Raw genomic sequence first — 16307 nt, forward strand, 5'->3', positions numbered from 1 at the left:
TTCACAAAGAAACCGGCATTCGTCAATACAACATACAGTCAATATATTGTACAATATCAAATTTGCATCAAATGCAATATCTGTTAAAAAAGTACACGCTCCTCTGATACATTCACTAGACACAGTAAAGGCATCCATATCATCGTCTTTTTATACTGAGATTTTAATAGCCCACCCCATCCCGATTCGGCTTTATTAATTTATTTTAAACTACACGGTTTAGGTACCATCGGTTTTTCTGGTCGATTCGCCTTAGATCTGGGAACGGAGGTGAGACTGTGAATTTCCAAGGAAATATCCAACCTTCTAACGAGACACATTTTGGACACTGCACTGAGGTTAATCTTGCAAGTCTCCAAGGAAGGGTTGCAAGGCGTGAAGGATTGCAGATACATTGAGCAGGGAAACTGGACTAGCCCACAACAGATCAGCAAATATAATAAAGAAAAAACCTTCAGATCAGGGCACCACAAACTCTTTGAACAAGGAACACAACATCCGACGAAAAATGGCCAGCATATTCTCGGGGAGAAGCAGAACCATTTTGTTCTGGGCTCGATTGGCCACTTGGAAATAATTCAAGGCATGGTTCTTCTCCCTGATGGGAAACTGCAGTGGTGAGGAGTGCAAGCTAATCGTGAGCCTGGATGGTAATGGCATTAAAGCCCGAAATAGGCTTTCGATACAACGTGGAAACAGGCCTGTCAGCCCAACGATTCCACGCCGACCAGTTCGATCGTCCACCACCTAGGGAAACAATTTACAGAAGCCAATTATCTGACAAACCTGCACGTCTTTGGAGTGTGGGAGGAAGCTGGAGCACCCGGAGAAAACCCACGCGGGTCACGGAGAGAACGTACAAACTCCATACAGACAGTTGCCGTGGTCAGGAGCGAATCCGGGACTCTGGCGCTGTAAGGCAGCAACTCTACCGCTGCGCCACCATGTTCTGTCTGAGACACATGGCAATAAAACACTCTTGACTCTTGAAACTGGAGCACCTGGAGAAAACCCACAAGGTCACAGGAAGAACGTACAAACTCCGCACAGACAGCACCCGTAGTTTCTTCTGATCCTGAAGTTTACGAGTATAGATTCTCAGTCCTTTATGTAAAACTAAAACGTTTCAAATTTGGGAAAAAAATCTAAAGATTTTATTTACTGTTTTACAATATCCATTTCCTAAAAACCCCACGTTTATTCTAATATTTATTTCACCTTCCGGAACAATTAAATGTGAATTATGATTTAAACTTTCTGAACTGAGGGCTGTGGCTTTTTCAAATATCAGTGCGGACTGGAAATTGGAAAACAAGAAGTTTCTGGTCTAGAATTTACTTAAATATTGTTGGGAATTTTGCAGAATGATATTCCTGCAACGCCAAATTACTAACTCTGGCCCGAACTTCTTTCTTTGACATGGGTGCAGTTTTAAAAGGGAAGTTTAACGAGTCACGCCAGCAACTTCTTGTTCTAGTCTGGGCAGAGTTGCTGCCTCACAGCGCCAGAGACCCTGGTTCGATCCTGACTACAGGTGCTGCCTGTACGGAGTTTGTACGTTCTCCCTGTGACCACGTGGGTTTTCTCCAGGTGCTCTGGTTTCCTCCCACACTCCAAAGACCTACAAGTTTGCAGGTTAACTGGCTTCGTGCAGATGTAAAATTATCCCTAGTGGGTGTAGGATGGTGCTAGCATGAGGGGATGGCTGGTCGGCGCGGACTCGGTGGGCCGAAGGGCCTGTTTCCACGCTGTATCTCTAAACTAAACAAAGAACTAAGGTTTAGGATAACTCACACTCCATATACTGCTGCTGACCTGTATGAGAGAGCAGGGTCTACACCAAAGAGTGGGTTACTGGAGACAGAGCTCTTAAGGATAGATAGAGCTCTTAAGGATAGCGGAGTCAGGGGGTATGGGGAGAAGGCAGGAACGGGGTACTGATTGAGAATGATCAGCCATGATCACATTGACACGAAGGGCTGAATGGCCTCCTCCTGCACCTATTGTCTATTGACAGAAGGAACTGCAGATGCTGGTATGTTGAGCCAAGTACAAGGAATGGCGGGTCAGGCGGCATCTGAGGAGGGAAATGGCTGTTCAATATTCTCACAGTCAGCAATAATCAGCAGGAATTGATGTGCTAAGTTATTATTAATGCTGAGCCACTCCTCTGACCCTGATTCGGCAATGTTAGACAACGAATGGTGAAATCCATCATTAGTCTGGTCATAAATGGTGCCACAAGCACTTAGATCACTCCCACATCCAACACCTCTTTATCTTAACCATCGCCCACCTTGTGCACATGTTCATGGTTCCGACCTGAAACGTCACCTATCCATGTTCTCCAGAGATGCTGCCTGACCCGTTGAGTTATTCCAGCACCCTGTGAAATGTCACCTATCCATGTTCTCCAGAGATGCTGCCTGACCCGCTGAGTTACTCCAGCACTCTGTAAAACGTCACCTATCCATGTTCTCCAGAGATGCTGCCTGACCCGCTGAGTTACTCCAGCACTCTGTGAAACGTCAAGAATCCATGTTCTCAAGAGATGCTGCCTGACCCGTTGAGTTATTCCAGCACCCTGTGAAATGTCACCTATCCATGTTCTCCAGAGATGCTGCCTGACCCGCTGAGTTACTCCAGCACTCTATGAAACGCCACCTATCCATGTTCTCCAGAGATGCTGCCTGACCTGCTCAGTGACTCCACTAAGTTCTCGTTTAATTAATAGTTCTGCCCAGTCAAAGCTTTTACGACTAATAATTGGAAACTAATCAATGCTCGAGTTTTTAGACTTTAGAGATAGAGCGTGGAAACAGGCCCTCTGGCCCACCAGGCCCAGGCCAACCAGGCCAACCAGGCCCTCTGGCCCACCAGGCCCTCTGGCCCACCAGGCCCAGGCCAACCAGGCCCTCTGGCCCACCAGGCCCTCTGGTCCACCAGGCCCTCCGGCCCACCAGGCCCAGGCCAACCAGGCCCTCTGGTCAACCAGGCCCTCTGGCCCACCAGGCCCAGGCCAACCAGGCCCTCTGGCCCACCAGGCCCTCTGGCCCACCAGGCCCAGGCCAACCAGGCCCTCTGGCCCACCAGGTCCTCTGGTCCACCAGGCCCAGGCCAACCAGGCCCTCTGGCCCACCAGGCCCTCCGGCCCACCAGGCCCTCTGGCCCACCAGGCCCAGGCCAACCAGCGATCCCTGCACGCTAGCACTATCCTACACACTAGGGCCAATTTTACAATTTACAGAAGCCAATTAACCTACACGTCCTTGGAGTGTGGGAGGAAACCGGAGCACCCGGATTAAACCCACGCAGATCACGGGGAGAACGTACAAACTCTGTACAGACAGCACCAGGAGTCAGGATTGAACCTGGGTCTTTGGCGTTGCAAAGTAGCATCTCAACCGCTGCGCCACCAGGCTGCACTGGGAGAAACTATATTTAGCACAGGCCTCTGTTTTGGGAGAAATCATCTTCATTTGTGGGAATCCATTGGGGAAGAAATACAGTTAGTAGTAACTAAGGACACAAAGTGCTGGAGTAACTGAGTGGGTCAGGCAGCATCTCTAGAGAACATGAATGGGTGATGTTTCGGGTCGGGACCCTTCTCCGGTCTACCCCAGCACTTTGTGTCCTTTTCTTGTAAGCCAGCATCTGCAGGTCCTTGTTTCGACTAGTTCGTACAAAGGCCACCCGCGTGTCCAGCCAGCAGTGAGGATATGAACTAATGTGTTTTGCTGTTAGGTTTGGTTGAAGCCAACTCCATCTCCACCTGTGCTGACCTGATCTGATCTGATCTGTGCATGATGGTACAATTTAACGGCAGTTTTCCATCGTTGTATACGAAAGTCATCGAGGGATGTGATGTGGGAAACATCAGATGCCTCAATTAACATTTGAAATGAACCCATTTTCACGTGGGTACCTTCTGACCACTGTATACCACCGGCCTGTATCTCCCCTCAGTGCCCAACCACCTCTGAATGATAATTGTTCAGTCCTGTACACAAAACCTGCTGCTCACAAATTACACCAGTCAGCTCCAACGCCAAGGTCAGGAATTGCCCCAGCATTGCTAAATTTAAATGATATAGCAATACGGCAACTTCAACATCTAGCTAGTGGGTCTGTCCAATAGTCTGCACTTGTTCCAATGCTGAGGATGTTTATATTCTTGCACAGTTTCCAATCCTGCAAGAGTCCCTGACGTTTAAAAACTGCTAACACATAGCTTAAGCTCTTCATCAGACGAACATATACATCCTAATGCACGCGTGATACAAATATACAAACATGTAAATTGGGGCAACTTTACACAGATTTACTTTGGCAGAACAAGATTGTTTGCTGAATCCCAAACTCAAGACTTTGTAATCCGAGCCATTGTCCCGAGAGGTGGCAGAGCAGAGGGGTTAGAGTTCCTGAGGTGCCAGTAGAGGGCGCTCCAACTCCACCGTGAGACGCTCTGGACCACTGGGAAGTGGGAAAGATCCATACTCCGTCAAACACCAAGGAGGGTCTTTGTGGTGACACTCTACCCGGTCTTCCCGCTTCCAATCCTTGCTCAGCGCCGCCCACCCCTTCCCCGAACCTTGAGCCCTCCATCCAGGTCCATGGGACATTGACGAGCCCTCAACTCCATTGGCCTTCCACTGCAGTGAGTCCCAATGATGTGACGTGTAGGAATGAACTGCAGATGCCGGTTTACACCGAAGATAGACAACAAAGTGTTGGAGTGACTCAGTGGGGCCAGCAGCATCTCTGGAGAGAAGGAATGAGTGACGTTTTGGGTCGAGACCCTTCCTCAGAAATAAGAAACGTCCATTCCTTCTCTCCAGAGATGCTGCTGGGTTACTCCAGCATTTTGTGTCTATCCCCCAATGATGTGATGTTAAGTGCCGGTTTCTTTCCACCCAAGGAGGTTTGTCCCCCTATCTCCAACAGCACCTCCAAGAACATAACATAGACACCGCTGAAGACTCCAGAGCACACACAAATGTGCGTTTGCCCACTGACCAGAACAACCCTTCAGAAACACTAGCTCGTTTTCAAGGGCCGCACCGCAGCTGAGAACATTGACATCTCATTGACCCTGAGCTCTTGCAGGCTCTAGTTCCTGCTGGCATTGCCAAGGTGGCATCTCCTTGCCCAGCTCTGGAGAGTAGGAACGGAATTAGTTCCAGGTATCCCACTTGGTCAAACACAGGGTACTGATCTCAAGAGTGTAGAGGTTGCCACCTTTGCAATGGCCTCCCACTTACACCAAGGAATTCACCACACAGAGCGCTGGGGCCGAGACCAGGGTTGGCGACAAGACCAGAAACCAGTTGGCTTGGGCCGTGTTGGGGCCTATGACGAGGAAGCTACATTGGTTCATCAGCATGGGCACTGATGAGATTTCACCCCACCATCCATTTGAGGCCCCAACTACAGAGGAAAGCTGCAATTCCCACATCCCCGAGCTGGTGAAAGAGTCTCAGAAAGAAAGCCTTTCCCCATTCGGACGAATGGGAACGGTTCTGGAAGATCCCTTCACTCCTTACTCCCACCTGCCGGCCGTCCTCAGGTCCATGGCCAAACCCAACGGGTGGTCACTGACTAGGCGGAGCTGAAACCAGCGCGTTCAGAAAACCCTGCACTTGCACAACTCCTGTCAGAACCACCCCCACAGAACACACTCAGATGCAACTGGCAAGGCCAGTGGTGGCAGCCAAGTTGAGCATGGAAAGATCTCACTGCCTGGTCAGGGGTAGAACGTTCGCTTTGCCTGGAAGCATACCCTTGTTCAACGGCAGCACAATGGGTCTCAATGGTCCTAATGTGGACTACGGCTAACACGCCGAGTCTCCCAGTCATCCACACGTGCTTTTACTCTTTGACCTTGGTCTTGTCTCACCCTTTATCTCGTCCCGGCTGTGGGACCGCCCTGAAGGATAATATTGCTTGGTTGATCAATCAGCTTCCTAAAGGCACCCTGCTACTGACCAACGAACCACAGGACTGTCAGCTATGAGGCAATTTCTCAGGCAAGTGCCAGGTCTTGGGTACCCAACGTTAAATTCCAACATCATTCCAAGCAGAACTATACAACTCCTTAGCCGTTGGGACCTATTGAGAAGGAAGCAATATTGGTTCACATACATTGGCAATATATTGATATCCAATATTATGCCACACCACCCAATATATGTTGGACGTCCCAACTAAATAGGAAGGCTGTAATTCTGACTTCCCACCACTGGATGCCACCAGGTTCAAGGATGTGACTAGCCTCCGCACAACACCAATTCTCTTCCCACCGTCCCCGGTTCAAATCCCATCTTGGGACCCACTGAATTTTTCTGGAAATTCCGCAATTGAATTTGCAGCCCGACAGTCCACTGGAGATGGACGGACAATCCAACTGGAGATGGACGGACAGTCCAAGAGGAACAAGGGCCGAGCACACATCCTCCTCTGTACCCCCTCCATCAGCGCCAAGGGCCACTTTGCTCTCATCCACCTGGCCAGGCGGGTGGGGAAAGGCATCTTCCTTTGTTCTGCCCTCTGACTACATTTTCTATTCAAACACAGCAGCATTGTTTCAATTCTCATCGCGCCACCAACTTTAAAATGCCATTATTTTTCTTTCTTTACATCCGTGTTGGACCTGAGGTGGCGGCGTGGAGGCAGGTGGTCCCGAGCGGGCCGGGTCGTGGGGCGGTGGCGGCGGGCGTCAGGTGACGGTGGGCGTCCGGGCCACGTTGGACGTGGGGTTGTTGGAGTTGACGTGAGGAACTGGGCCGGAGTTTGGGTTGGCCGCGCTGAAGGTGCAGTCGTGGGCCTGGAAGCAGAGGAAGAACGCGGTCACAACACCAAACGCAACGTCCGGAGGCCAGATTTTAGATTTAGATTTGGATTTAGAGATACAGCGCAGAAACAGGCCATTCGGCCCACCGGGTCCGCGCCGACCAGCGATCCCCGCACACTAACACTATCCTACACCCACTACGGACAATTTTTACATTTGCCCAGCCAATTAACCTACAAACCTATACGTCTTTGGAGTGTGGAAGGAAATCGAAGATCTCGGAGAAAACCCACGCAGGTCACGGGGAGAACGTACAAACTCCGTACAGACGGCGCCCGTAGTCAGGATCGAACCTGAGTCTCCGGCGCTGCATTCGCTGTAAGGCAGCAACTCTACCGCTATGCCACCGTGAATCTGGGGGGGGGGGGGGGGGGCTGAAGAGAATGTGCAGAGGAAGGAAAAAATACGATTGGTGTATAGAGCCTCTCTGGGCAAGAGACTGCGTGTGTCTACCTGGTCTATCCCTCCGTTATCACCTCTTCCACAGCCAACAATGAACCATTGTGGGCTCCACCTTTCCCTGGTCATAGGTGCCGGCTCTGATTTGCTCTGAACCTTTTCATACCTCTAATTTCCCTCTCCCCTGACTCGCATAATCCATTCCTTCTCTCCAGAGATGCTGCCTGTCCCGATGAGTTACTCCAGCATTTTGTTTCTACCTCATCTTTGGTGTAAACCAGCATTGCAGGTCCTTTGCACACAATGCTAGTTGTTAGGTTTACCATCACCAGTACCTTGGTACAGTGAATGTTGAGTGCTATCTAGTTAGTGGAAAGACTGTACATGATTTACATTCAAGCCATCCACAATGTACAGGATACGGGATAAAGGGAATAACGTTTAGTGCAAGATAAGTCCAGTACAGTCCGATTACAGATAGTCCGTGTCTCCAATGAGGTAGATGGAAGGTCAGGACTGTTCTCTCGGTTCAGTACAGCGGGACTCTGGGCTTACAGAGAGGGAATGACTAAGTGCCTGTACAGATTTGGAGCATTACAGGACAGCAATAGGCCCTTCAGGGGCAGCACAGTGAGGTAGAGTTGCTGCCTCACAGCACCAGAGACCCTGGTTCGATCCTGACTATGGGTGCCGTCTGTCCGGAGTTTGTACGGTCTCCCCGTGACCGTGTGAGTTTTCTCCGGGTGCTCCGGTTTCCTCCCACACTCTAAAGACGTGCAGATTTGTAGGTTAAATGGCTTCTTCAAATTGTAAAGGAATTGTCCCCAATGTGTGTAGGTTAGTGTATTGGGGGGGGGGGTCGCAGATTGGCACGGACTCGGTGGGCCGAAGGGCCTGTTTCCACGCTGTATCTTTGCAGTCGAAAGCCCACCGAGTCAATAACGACCATCGACTGCTCATTTACACTAATACAATTTTTTTCCTCCAATAATCCCATCAACTCCTCCCAGATTCTGCCCCACATCTGCACACGAGGGGCCATTTAGAGTGGCCATTTAAGCTACAAAACACCGTCAGGATGGCGAGAGGAAACCAGAGCACCCGAAGGAAACGCACGTGGCTAACATAGAAACATGGCAAATAGGTGCAGGAGGAGGCCATTTGGCCCTTCGAGCCAGCACCGCCATTCATTGTGATCATGGCTGATCGTCCACAATCAGTAACCCGTGCCTGCCTTCACCCCATATCCCTTGATTCCACTAGCCCCTAGAGCTCCATCTAACTCTCTCTTAAATCCATCTAGTGATTTGGCCTCCACTGCCCTCTGTGGCAGAGAATTCCACAAATTCACAACTCTCTGGGTGAAAAAGTTCCTTCTCACCTCAGTTTTAAATGGCCTCCCCTTTATTCTAAGACTGTGGCCCCTGGTTCTGCACTCCCCCAACATTGGGAACTTTTTTTCTGCATCTATCTTGTCCAGTCCTTTTATAATTTTATATGTCTCTATAAGATCCCCTCCCATCCTTCTAAACTCCAGTGAATATAAGCCTAGTCTTTTCAATCCTTCGTCATATGACAGTCCCGCCATCCCAGGGATCAATCTCGTGAACCTACGCTGCACTGCCTCAATTACAAGGATGTGGTTCCACAAATTAGGAGACCAAAACTGTACACAATACTCCAGATGTGGTCTCACCAGTACAACTGCAGAAGAACCTCTTTACTCCTGTACTCAAATCCTCTCGTGATGAAGGCCAATGTGGCATTGGCTTTCTTACAGGGAGAACGTGAAGAACACACACACGCATGCGCACACGCACAAACGCACACGCGTACACACACACGCGCACACACACACAGATGTCACGATGGAACCTGGGTCCCTCACGGTGTGAGGCAGCAGCTCTACTAGCTGCCACCCAACGCTATGGGTGCTGCAAGGTTGCTGCAAGGTTGCTGCAAGGTTGCTGCCTGCTCTTTCATGACCAGAGACATCGGCAGCATTAGGGGCTCCAGCATTGCTGCCATTCCACAAGTCCAAACCGGGACGTTTACAGAACATACTATCCACAGCACACAGCGGGCTTTACACAAGCGGCTATTTATTTTGCCCTGAAGTGGAGGTGGCAGATTCTTACATGACGTCGGAATATCCGGTCAAACAGACTCCTTTTGGGTGGTTCTGGAAAATGGTTCCAATCCAGGTCTGGAGATCTGGTCCCATTTGGCCCAAACACATTCACCTCCTTGAAACACTCAGTCTCGATCATCTGCACAAACAGCGGGAGGACAAAATGGAAAGATTACTTAGTTTAGGTCGAAGGTAGACACAAAATGGTGGAGTAACTCAGCGGGTCAGGCAGCATCTCGGGAGAGAGGGAATGGGTGACGTTTCGGGTCGAGACTGATTGAGAATGATCAGCCATGATCACGTTGAATGGTGGTGCTGGCTCGAAGGGCCGAATGGCCTACTCCTGCACCTATTGTCTATTGAGACCCTTCTTCAGACTGATGTCAGGGGAGGGGGCGGGACAAAGAGAGGATCATCTTTATGAGAGTTGGAGACATCTCCCCGTGGCTCAGCACTTCAACTCCCCCTCCCACTCCCAGTCTGACCTTTCTGTCATGGGCCTCCTCCATTGTCATAGTGAGGCCCACTGCAAATTGGAGGAACAGCATCTCATATTTCGCTTGGGCAGTTTACACCCCAGCGGTATGAACATTGACTTCTCTAACTTCAGATAGTCCCTCCGTCCCTCTCTTTCCCCTCCCCCTTCCCAGTTCTCCCACTAGTCTTCAAAAAAAAAAGTATTCGACGTGCCAGAGGAGGTAGTTACGGCAGGTTCTACAACAGGACAAACACACTTGGACAGGTACATGGTATGTAGGTTAATTGGCTGGGTAAATGTAAAAATTGTCCCTAGTGGGTGTAGGATAGTGTTAATGTACGGGGATCGCTGGGCGGCACGGACTTGGTGGGCCGAAAAGGCCTGTTTCCGGCTGTATATATATGATATGATATGATATATGATATGGATTGGAACTGTTCAGAGGAATAAAGGCAAACGTGGGCAAATGGCACTATCTTAGATGGGCATTTTGCTTGGCATGGATGATTTGGCCGAAGGGCCTCTTTGTCCCTGTATCTTCCCTGACCATGACACGATGCCAGAGATAGTTTGCGCCTGACCTCATTTTGCCAAGGGATCGGAACGCTGCCCGTGGCGAATTTCACGTGGAAGTCGTTATCCGTTTGGTCCAGGTACACGCCCTTCACGGTGGAAAACTGTTCAATGTCCAGCACGTCCTTGCAGTAAACAGCTCGAGGCTACCGGTTAAAAATAAGCACACAACATACCGTTAGAGCAACACCTCTGTCACTGGAGGGTCGGCCATACTTGGAAACGTTCTGGCCGAGCGCCAGATTGCACCACAATAGCAACACAACACTCTCTATAGAACACATCAACCCAATGAAGACATCCAGCTGATCAAGACAGCACAGGTTCACCAGAATGATTCTCGGGATGGGAGTGGAGTTGTTCGGTGAAGGAAGATGAGGCTTGTATTCTTGAGCTCAGAAGATCGCAGGCTGAATGGCACAGCAGTGCGGACAATTTAGTTTTACTGAAGCCAATTAACCTTCAAACCTGCACGTCTCTGGAGTGCGGGAGGAAACCGGAGCTCCCAGAGAAAACCCACGCAGGTCACGAGGATAGAACGCACGAACTCCATACAGACAGCGCCCGTAGTCGGGATCGAACCCGGGTCTTTGGAGCTGTGAGGCAGTAACTCTAGGTTAAAGACCTTCATGAATGGCAGAGCAGGCACACAGGGCTCACTTGTGACACTTGCTTCTATCTCTTTTGGTGCCCAGATACCTCTATCACCGGGGACGGGAGAAGTTTGAAGATCTTTTCTGCAACTGGAAACTGGTTCTGGGTCAACTGTTGATATCAGACCTCAGACCAACTCTTGTCATTCCAAGGTATTAAGGGCAATGAGGCAAAGTGGACACACAATGTGAAGTCACGGGCTAGCAAGCAAATGGCCGAACCAATTTGAGGATGCAAAAGGATTACACAACTGAAGAAGGGTTTCCACCCGAAACGTCACCCATTCATTCTTGCTATTGAGGGCGTGCAGCGTAGGTTTACTAGGTTACTTCCCGGAATGGCAGGACTGTCATATGTTGAAAGACTGGAGCGACTAGGCTTGTATACACAGGAATTTAGAAGGATGAGAGGAGATCTTATCGAAACGTATAAGATTATTAAGGGGTTGGACACGTTAGAGGCAGGAAACATGTTCCCAATGTTGGGGGAGTCCAGAACAAGGGGCCACAGTTTAAGAATAAGAGGTAGGCTATTTAGAACTGAGATGAGGAAAAACCTTTTCAGTCAATTTATTCACAAAAAGCTGGAGTAACTCAGCAGGTCAGGCAGCATCTCGGGAGAGAAGGAATGGGTGACGTTTCGGGTCGAGACCCTTCTTCAGACTGATGTCGGGGGTGGGACAAAGGAAGGATATAGGTGGAGACAGGAAGATAGAGGGAGATCTGGGAAGGAGGAGGGGAAGGGAGGGACAGAGGAGCTATCTGAAGTTGGAGAAGTCGACGTTCATACCACCGGGCTGCAAACTGCCCAGGCGAAATATGAGGTGCTGCTCCTCCAATTTCCGGCGGGCCTCACTATGGCACTGGAGGAGGCCCATGACAGAGAGGTCAGTGGAGGAAAAACTTTTTCAGTCAGTAAGTTGTGAATCTGTGGAATTCTCTGCCTCAGAAGGCAGTGGAGGCCAATTCTCTGAATGCATTCAAGAGAGAGCTAGATAGAGCTCTTAAGGATAGCGGAGTCAGGGGGTATGGGGAGAAGGCAGGAACGGGGTACTGATTGAGAATGATCAGCCATGATCACATTGAATGGCGGTGCTGGCTCGAAGGGCCGAATGGCCTCCTCCTGCACCTATTGTCTATTGTCCTTCTCCCCAGAGATGCTGCCTGTCCCGCTGAGTTACTCCAGCTTTTTGTGTCTATCTTCGGTTTAAACCAGCATCTGCAGTTCCTGCATACAAAACTTCAAACGTTTCCTGCTTACCAAAAACACTGTATAAAACAATACTCCAGCAGGTTACACTACCTTGACATGCTGGGTCATGTCATTACATTAAACTGCTTTTGCCATGTGTCTACCCATTCTATCAGATACCGTTTGCTACTAAATTGCTCGTTATGCATTACATTACCAAGGTTCGTTTCATTTGTCCAGTTCAAAACATTACTCTCCGTCCAAAAACCCTGGTGATTTGTGTTTAACATGAAAAGCAAGTTTTACTACCAAGCCCCAAAGCACCACAATACGTGAACTGACCTGAACAAATGACACATCTTCACAGACAGAAACCTATCTGCTCCCAATGAACCATTATCGCTCTGTTTATAGGTGCTACGTCTATCTTGCAGAGTGATGGGCGTGTGAAGTGCATTGCCAGGGGTGGATACAACAGGGGCATTTAAGAGGCTTTTGTATTAGGCACATAGATATGCAGGGAATGGAGGGTTATGGATCATGTGCAGGTGGAGGTGTTTAGTTTAACCTCGTCATGATCAGCATGGATATTGTGGGCCAAAGGGCCTGTTCCTGTCCGTGTGGAGTCCGTACGTTCTCCCCGTGACCTGCGTGGGTTTTCTCTGGGAGTTCCGGTTTCCTCCCACACTCCAGAGACTTTTTAGTTTAGTTTAGTTTAGAGATACAGCGCGGAAATACGCCCTTCGGCCCGCGCCGACCAGCGATCCCCGCACACTAACACTATCCTACACACACTGGGGACAATTTTTACATCTACCAAGCCAATTAACCTACAAACCCGCACGTCTTTAGAGTGTGGGAGGAAACCGAAGATCTCGGAGAAAAACCCACGCAGGTCACGGGGAGAACGTACAAACTCCGTACAGACGGCGCCCGTAGTCGAGATCGAACCCGGGTCTCCGGCGCTGTGAGGCAGCAACTCTACCGCTGCGCCACCGTGACCGATCCTAACATACTCTTCTATGTTCCACGCTCTGATAGATAAATAAATACCTTGTGGAAGACAATGTATATGGCGAAACTACTCGATAAACAGTCCTGTTACTTTTCTTGTATTCAGCAGCACAGTCGCACAGCTGGTAGAGCTGCTCCCTCACAGTGCCAGTGACGCAGCTTTGATCCTGACCTCGGGTGCTGTCTGTGTGGAGTTTGCACGTTGTGGGTTTCTTCTGGGTGTTTGAGTTTCGTAGAAACATAGAAAATAGGTGCAGGAGTTGGCCGTTCGGCCCTTCGAGCCAGCACCGCCATTCAATATGATCACAGCTGACAATCCAAAATCAGTACCCCGTTCCTGCTTTCTCCCCACATCCCTTGATTCCGTTAGCCCTAAATCTAACTCTCCCTTGAATACATCCAGTGAATTGACCTCCACTGCCTTCTGTGGCAGAGAATTCCACAGATTCACAACTCTATAGATGAAAAAGATTTTCCTCATCTCAGTCCTAAATGGCCTAACTCTTATTCTTAAACTGTGACCCCCTGGTTCTGGACTCCCCCAACATGGGGAACATTTTTTGTGCATCTACCCTGTCCAATCCTCTAAGAATTGTATATGTTTCTTTCAGATCCCCTCTCATCCTTCTAAATTCCAGTGTAGGAAAATAACTGCAGATGCTGGTTTAAATCGAGGTAGACTCAAAATGCTGGAGTAACTCAGTGGGTCAGGCAGCATCTCTGGAGAGAAGGAATGGGTGACGTTTCGGGTCGAGACCCTTCTTCAGACTGATGTCAGGGGAGGGGGCAGGACAACGAAAGGGACAAATGTCTAAATTCCAGTGAATACAAGACCCATTCTTTCATCCACATCCCCAAAACATACGGGTTTGTAGGATAAACGACCTCTAAAAATTGTCCTTTGGTGTGTAGTGATTGTAGGCATAACATAGATCTGGTGATCAATTGTTGGCGCGGACTCGCTGGGCTGAAGGGACTGTATCTTTCAATCGATTAAATCAATTTAGTTGTGGCCTTCCAAGGAAACCACCCAGTGCTTTGTTTTTAGATTTAGAGATACAGCGCGGAAACAGGCCCTTCGGCCCACCGAGTCCGCGCCGCCCAGCGATCCCCGCACACTAACACTATCCTACACACCCTAGGGACAATTTTTACATTTGCCCAGCCAATTAACCTACATACCTGTACGTCTTTGGAGTGTGGGAGGAAACCGAAGATCTCGGAGAAAACCCACGCAGGTCACGGGGAGAACGTACAAACTCCGTACAGACGGCGCCCGTAGCCAGGATGGAACCTGAGTCTCCGGCGCTGCATTCGCTGCAAGACAGCAACTCTACCGCCGCGCCACCGTGTCATCACGGCCAATGAACACCCACGTTCTCATGTTACGGGAACGCAAATGCCAATCCCATCGCGTGTCCCGGCCGCACACTTACGTCTGGTTTGAACGAAGGCTCCTGCATGCCAGCCTCCAGCCGCTTGAAGTTGATGCCTTTGAAGAATGGATGTCCCTTCACCTCGCTAGCCCCCTCGGCTTTGCAACCCAGTCGCTGCTTTGGATCTTTGGTTAGCAGCTGCGAAGAAGAGCATTTCGGTCAAAATTCACAAGTGGTACGAGCAGAATTAGGCCATTCAGCCCATCAAGTGTGTAAAAAATCATGAGAGGAATGGACCGGGTAGATGCCCAGAGTCTCTTTCCCACGGTAAAGGGGGATCTTATAGAAACTTACAAAATTCTTAAGGGGTTGGACAGGCTAGATACAGGAAGATTGTTCCCGATGTTGGGGAAGTCCAGAACAAGGGGTCACAGTTTAAGGATAAGGGGGAAGTCTTTTAGGACTGAGATGAGAACGTTTTTTTTCACACAGAGAGTGGTGAATCTGTGGAATTCTCTGCCACAGAAGGTAGTTGAGGCCAGTTCATTGGCTATATTTAAGAGGGAGATAGATGTGGCCCTTGTGGCTAAAGGGGTCAGCGGGTATGGAGAGAAGGCAGGTATAGGATACTGAGTTGGATGATCAGCCATGATCATATTGAATGGCGGTGCAGGCTCGAAGGGAAAACAGGTACCTATTTTCTATGTTACTATGTAAGTAGGGGAATCGAGGACCAGAGGACAGTGGTTCAAGGTGAAGGGGAAAAGATTTAATAGGAATCCGAGGGGTAACTTTTTCACACAAAGGGTGGTGGGTGTATGGAACAAGCTGCCTGAGGAGGTAGTTGAGGCAGGGACAATCCCAACGTTTAAGAAATACTTGGACAGGTACATGGATAGGACAAGTTTGGAGGGATATGGACCAAGTGCAGGCAGGTGGGACTAGTGTAACTGGGACATGTTGGCCGGCGTGGGCTATGACTCTATGACTAAGTCTACTCCGCCATTCAATCATGGCTGATCTATCTTTCCCTCTCAACCCCATTCTCCTGCCTTCTCCCAATAAATCCTGACACCCATACTAATCAAGAATCTATCTATCTCTGCTTTAAAAATGTCCATTAACTTGGCCTCCATAATAAATTCCACAGATTCACCACCCTCTGACTAAAGAAATTCCTCCTCATCTCCATTCTAAAGGTAGGTCCTTTTATTCTGAGGCTGTGGCCTCCGGTCCAAGACTTTCCCACTCGTGGAAACATCCTCTCTACATCCACTCTATCCAGGCCTTTCAATATTCAGTAAGTTAAAATGAAAAGGGGAATGCTTAGATCAGGATGGGAAAGATGGAGTCTCTAGATAAACTCAGTAAGGCACGGCAGAGTTCATTTGTTCAGCATTGAAAGGAACCCAAGATGCCTAACTCTCCCTATCTGTTGTGCTACTTCAGCATTTTATGTCTATCTCCCGTGTAAACAATTATCTAGATGAGATTAGAGTCTTTGGCAAATGCACAATCTTTTCCCCAACTGTGCTCCACCCCTCAGACTTGAGCACAAAAACCTTGGCTGAGATTCTACTGGAGAAGGACGGCACGGTGGCGCAGCGGTAGAATTGCTGCCTCACAGCACCAGAGACCCGG

At 49.4% G+C, this 16307-nt stretch overlaps 1 protein-coding gene across 1 annotated transcript in view; it reads right to left on the minus strand.

The window, feature by feature from the left end:
- Window positions 1-6: 6 nt before the first annotated feature.
- Window positions 7-16307, minus strand: part of LOC144610434 (G protein-coupled receptor kinase 5-like) — a 118924-nt gene continuing 102623 nt past the window's right edge. The window contains exons 13-16 of the mRNA XM_078429103.1: window positions 14727-14864; window positions 10440-10577; window positions 9388-9519; window positions 7-6823 (exon numbers count right to left, since the gene is read on the minus strand). Coding sequence (XP_078285229.1) covers window positions 6716-6823; window positions 9388-9519; window positions 10440-10577; window positions 14727-14864 — 516 coding nt within the window. The 3' untranslated portion in view covers window positions 7-6715. The remainder of the gene's footprint in view (window positions 6824-9387; window positions 9520-10439; window positions 10578-14726; window positions 14865-16307) is intronic.

Source organism: Rhinoraja longicauda, chromosome 36 (assembly GCF_053455715.1).
Source record: "Rhinoraja longicauda isolate Sanriku21f chromosome 36, sRhiLon1.1, whole genome shotgun sequence".
Taxonomy (NCBI): Eukaryota; Metazoa; Chordata; class Chondrichthyes; order Rajiformes; family Arhynchobatidae; genus Rhinoraja; species Rhinoraja longicauda.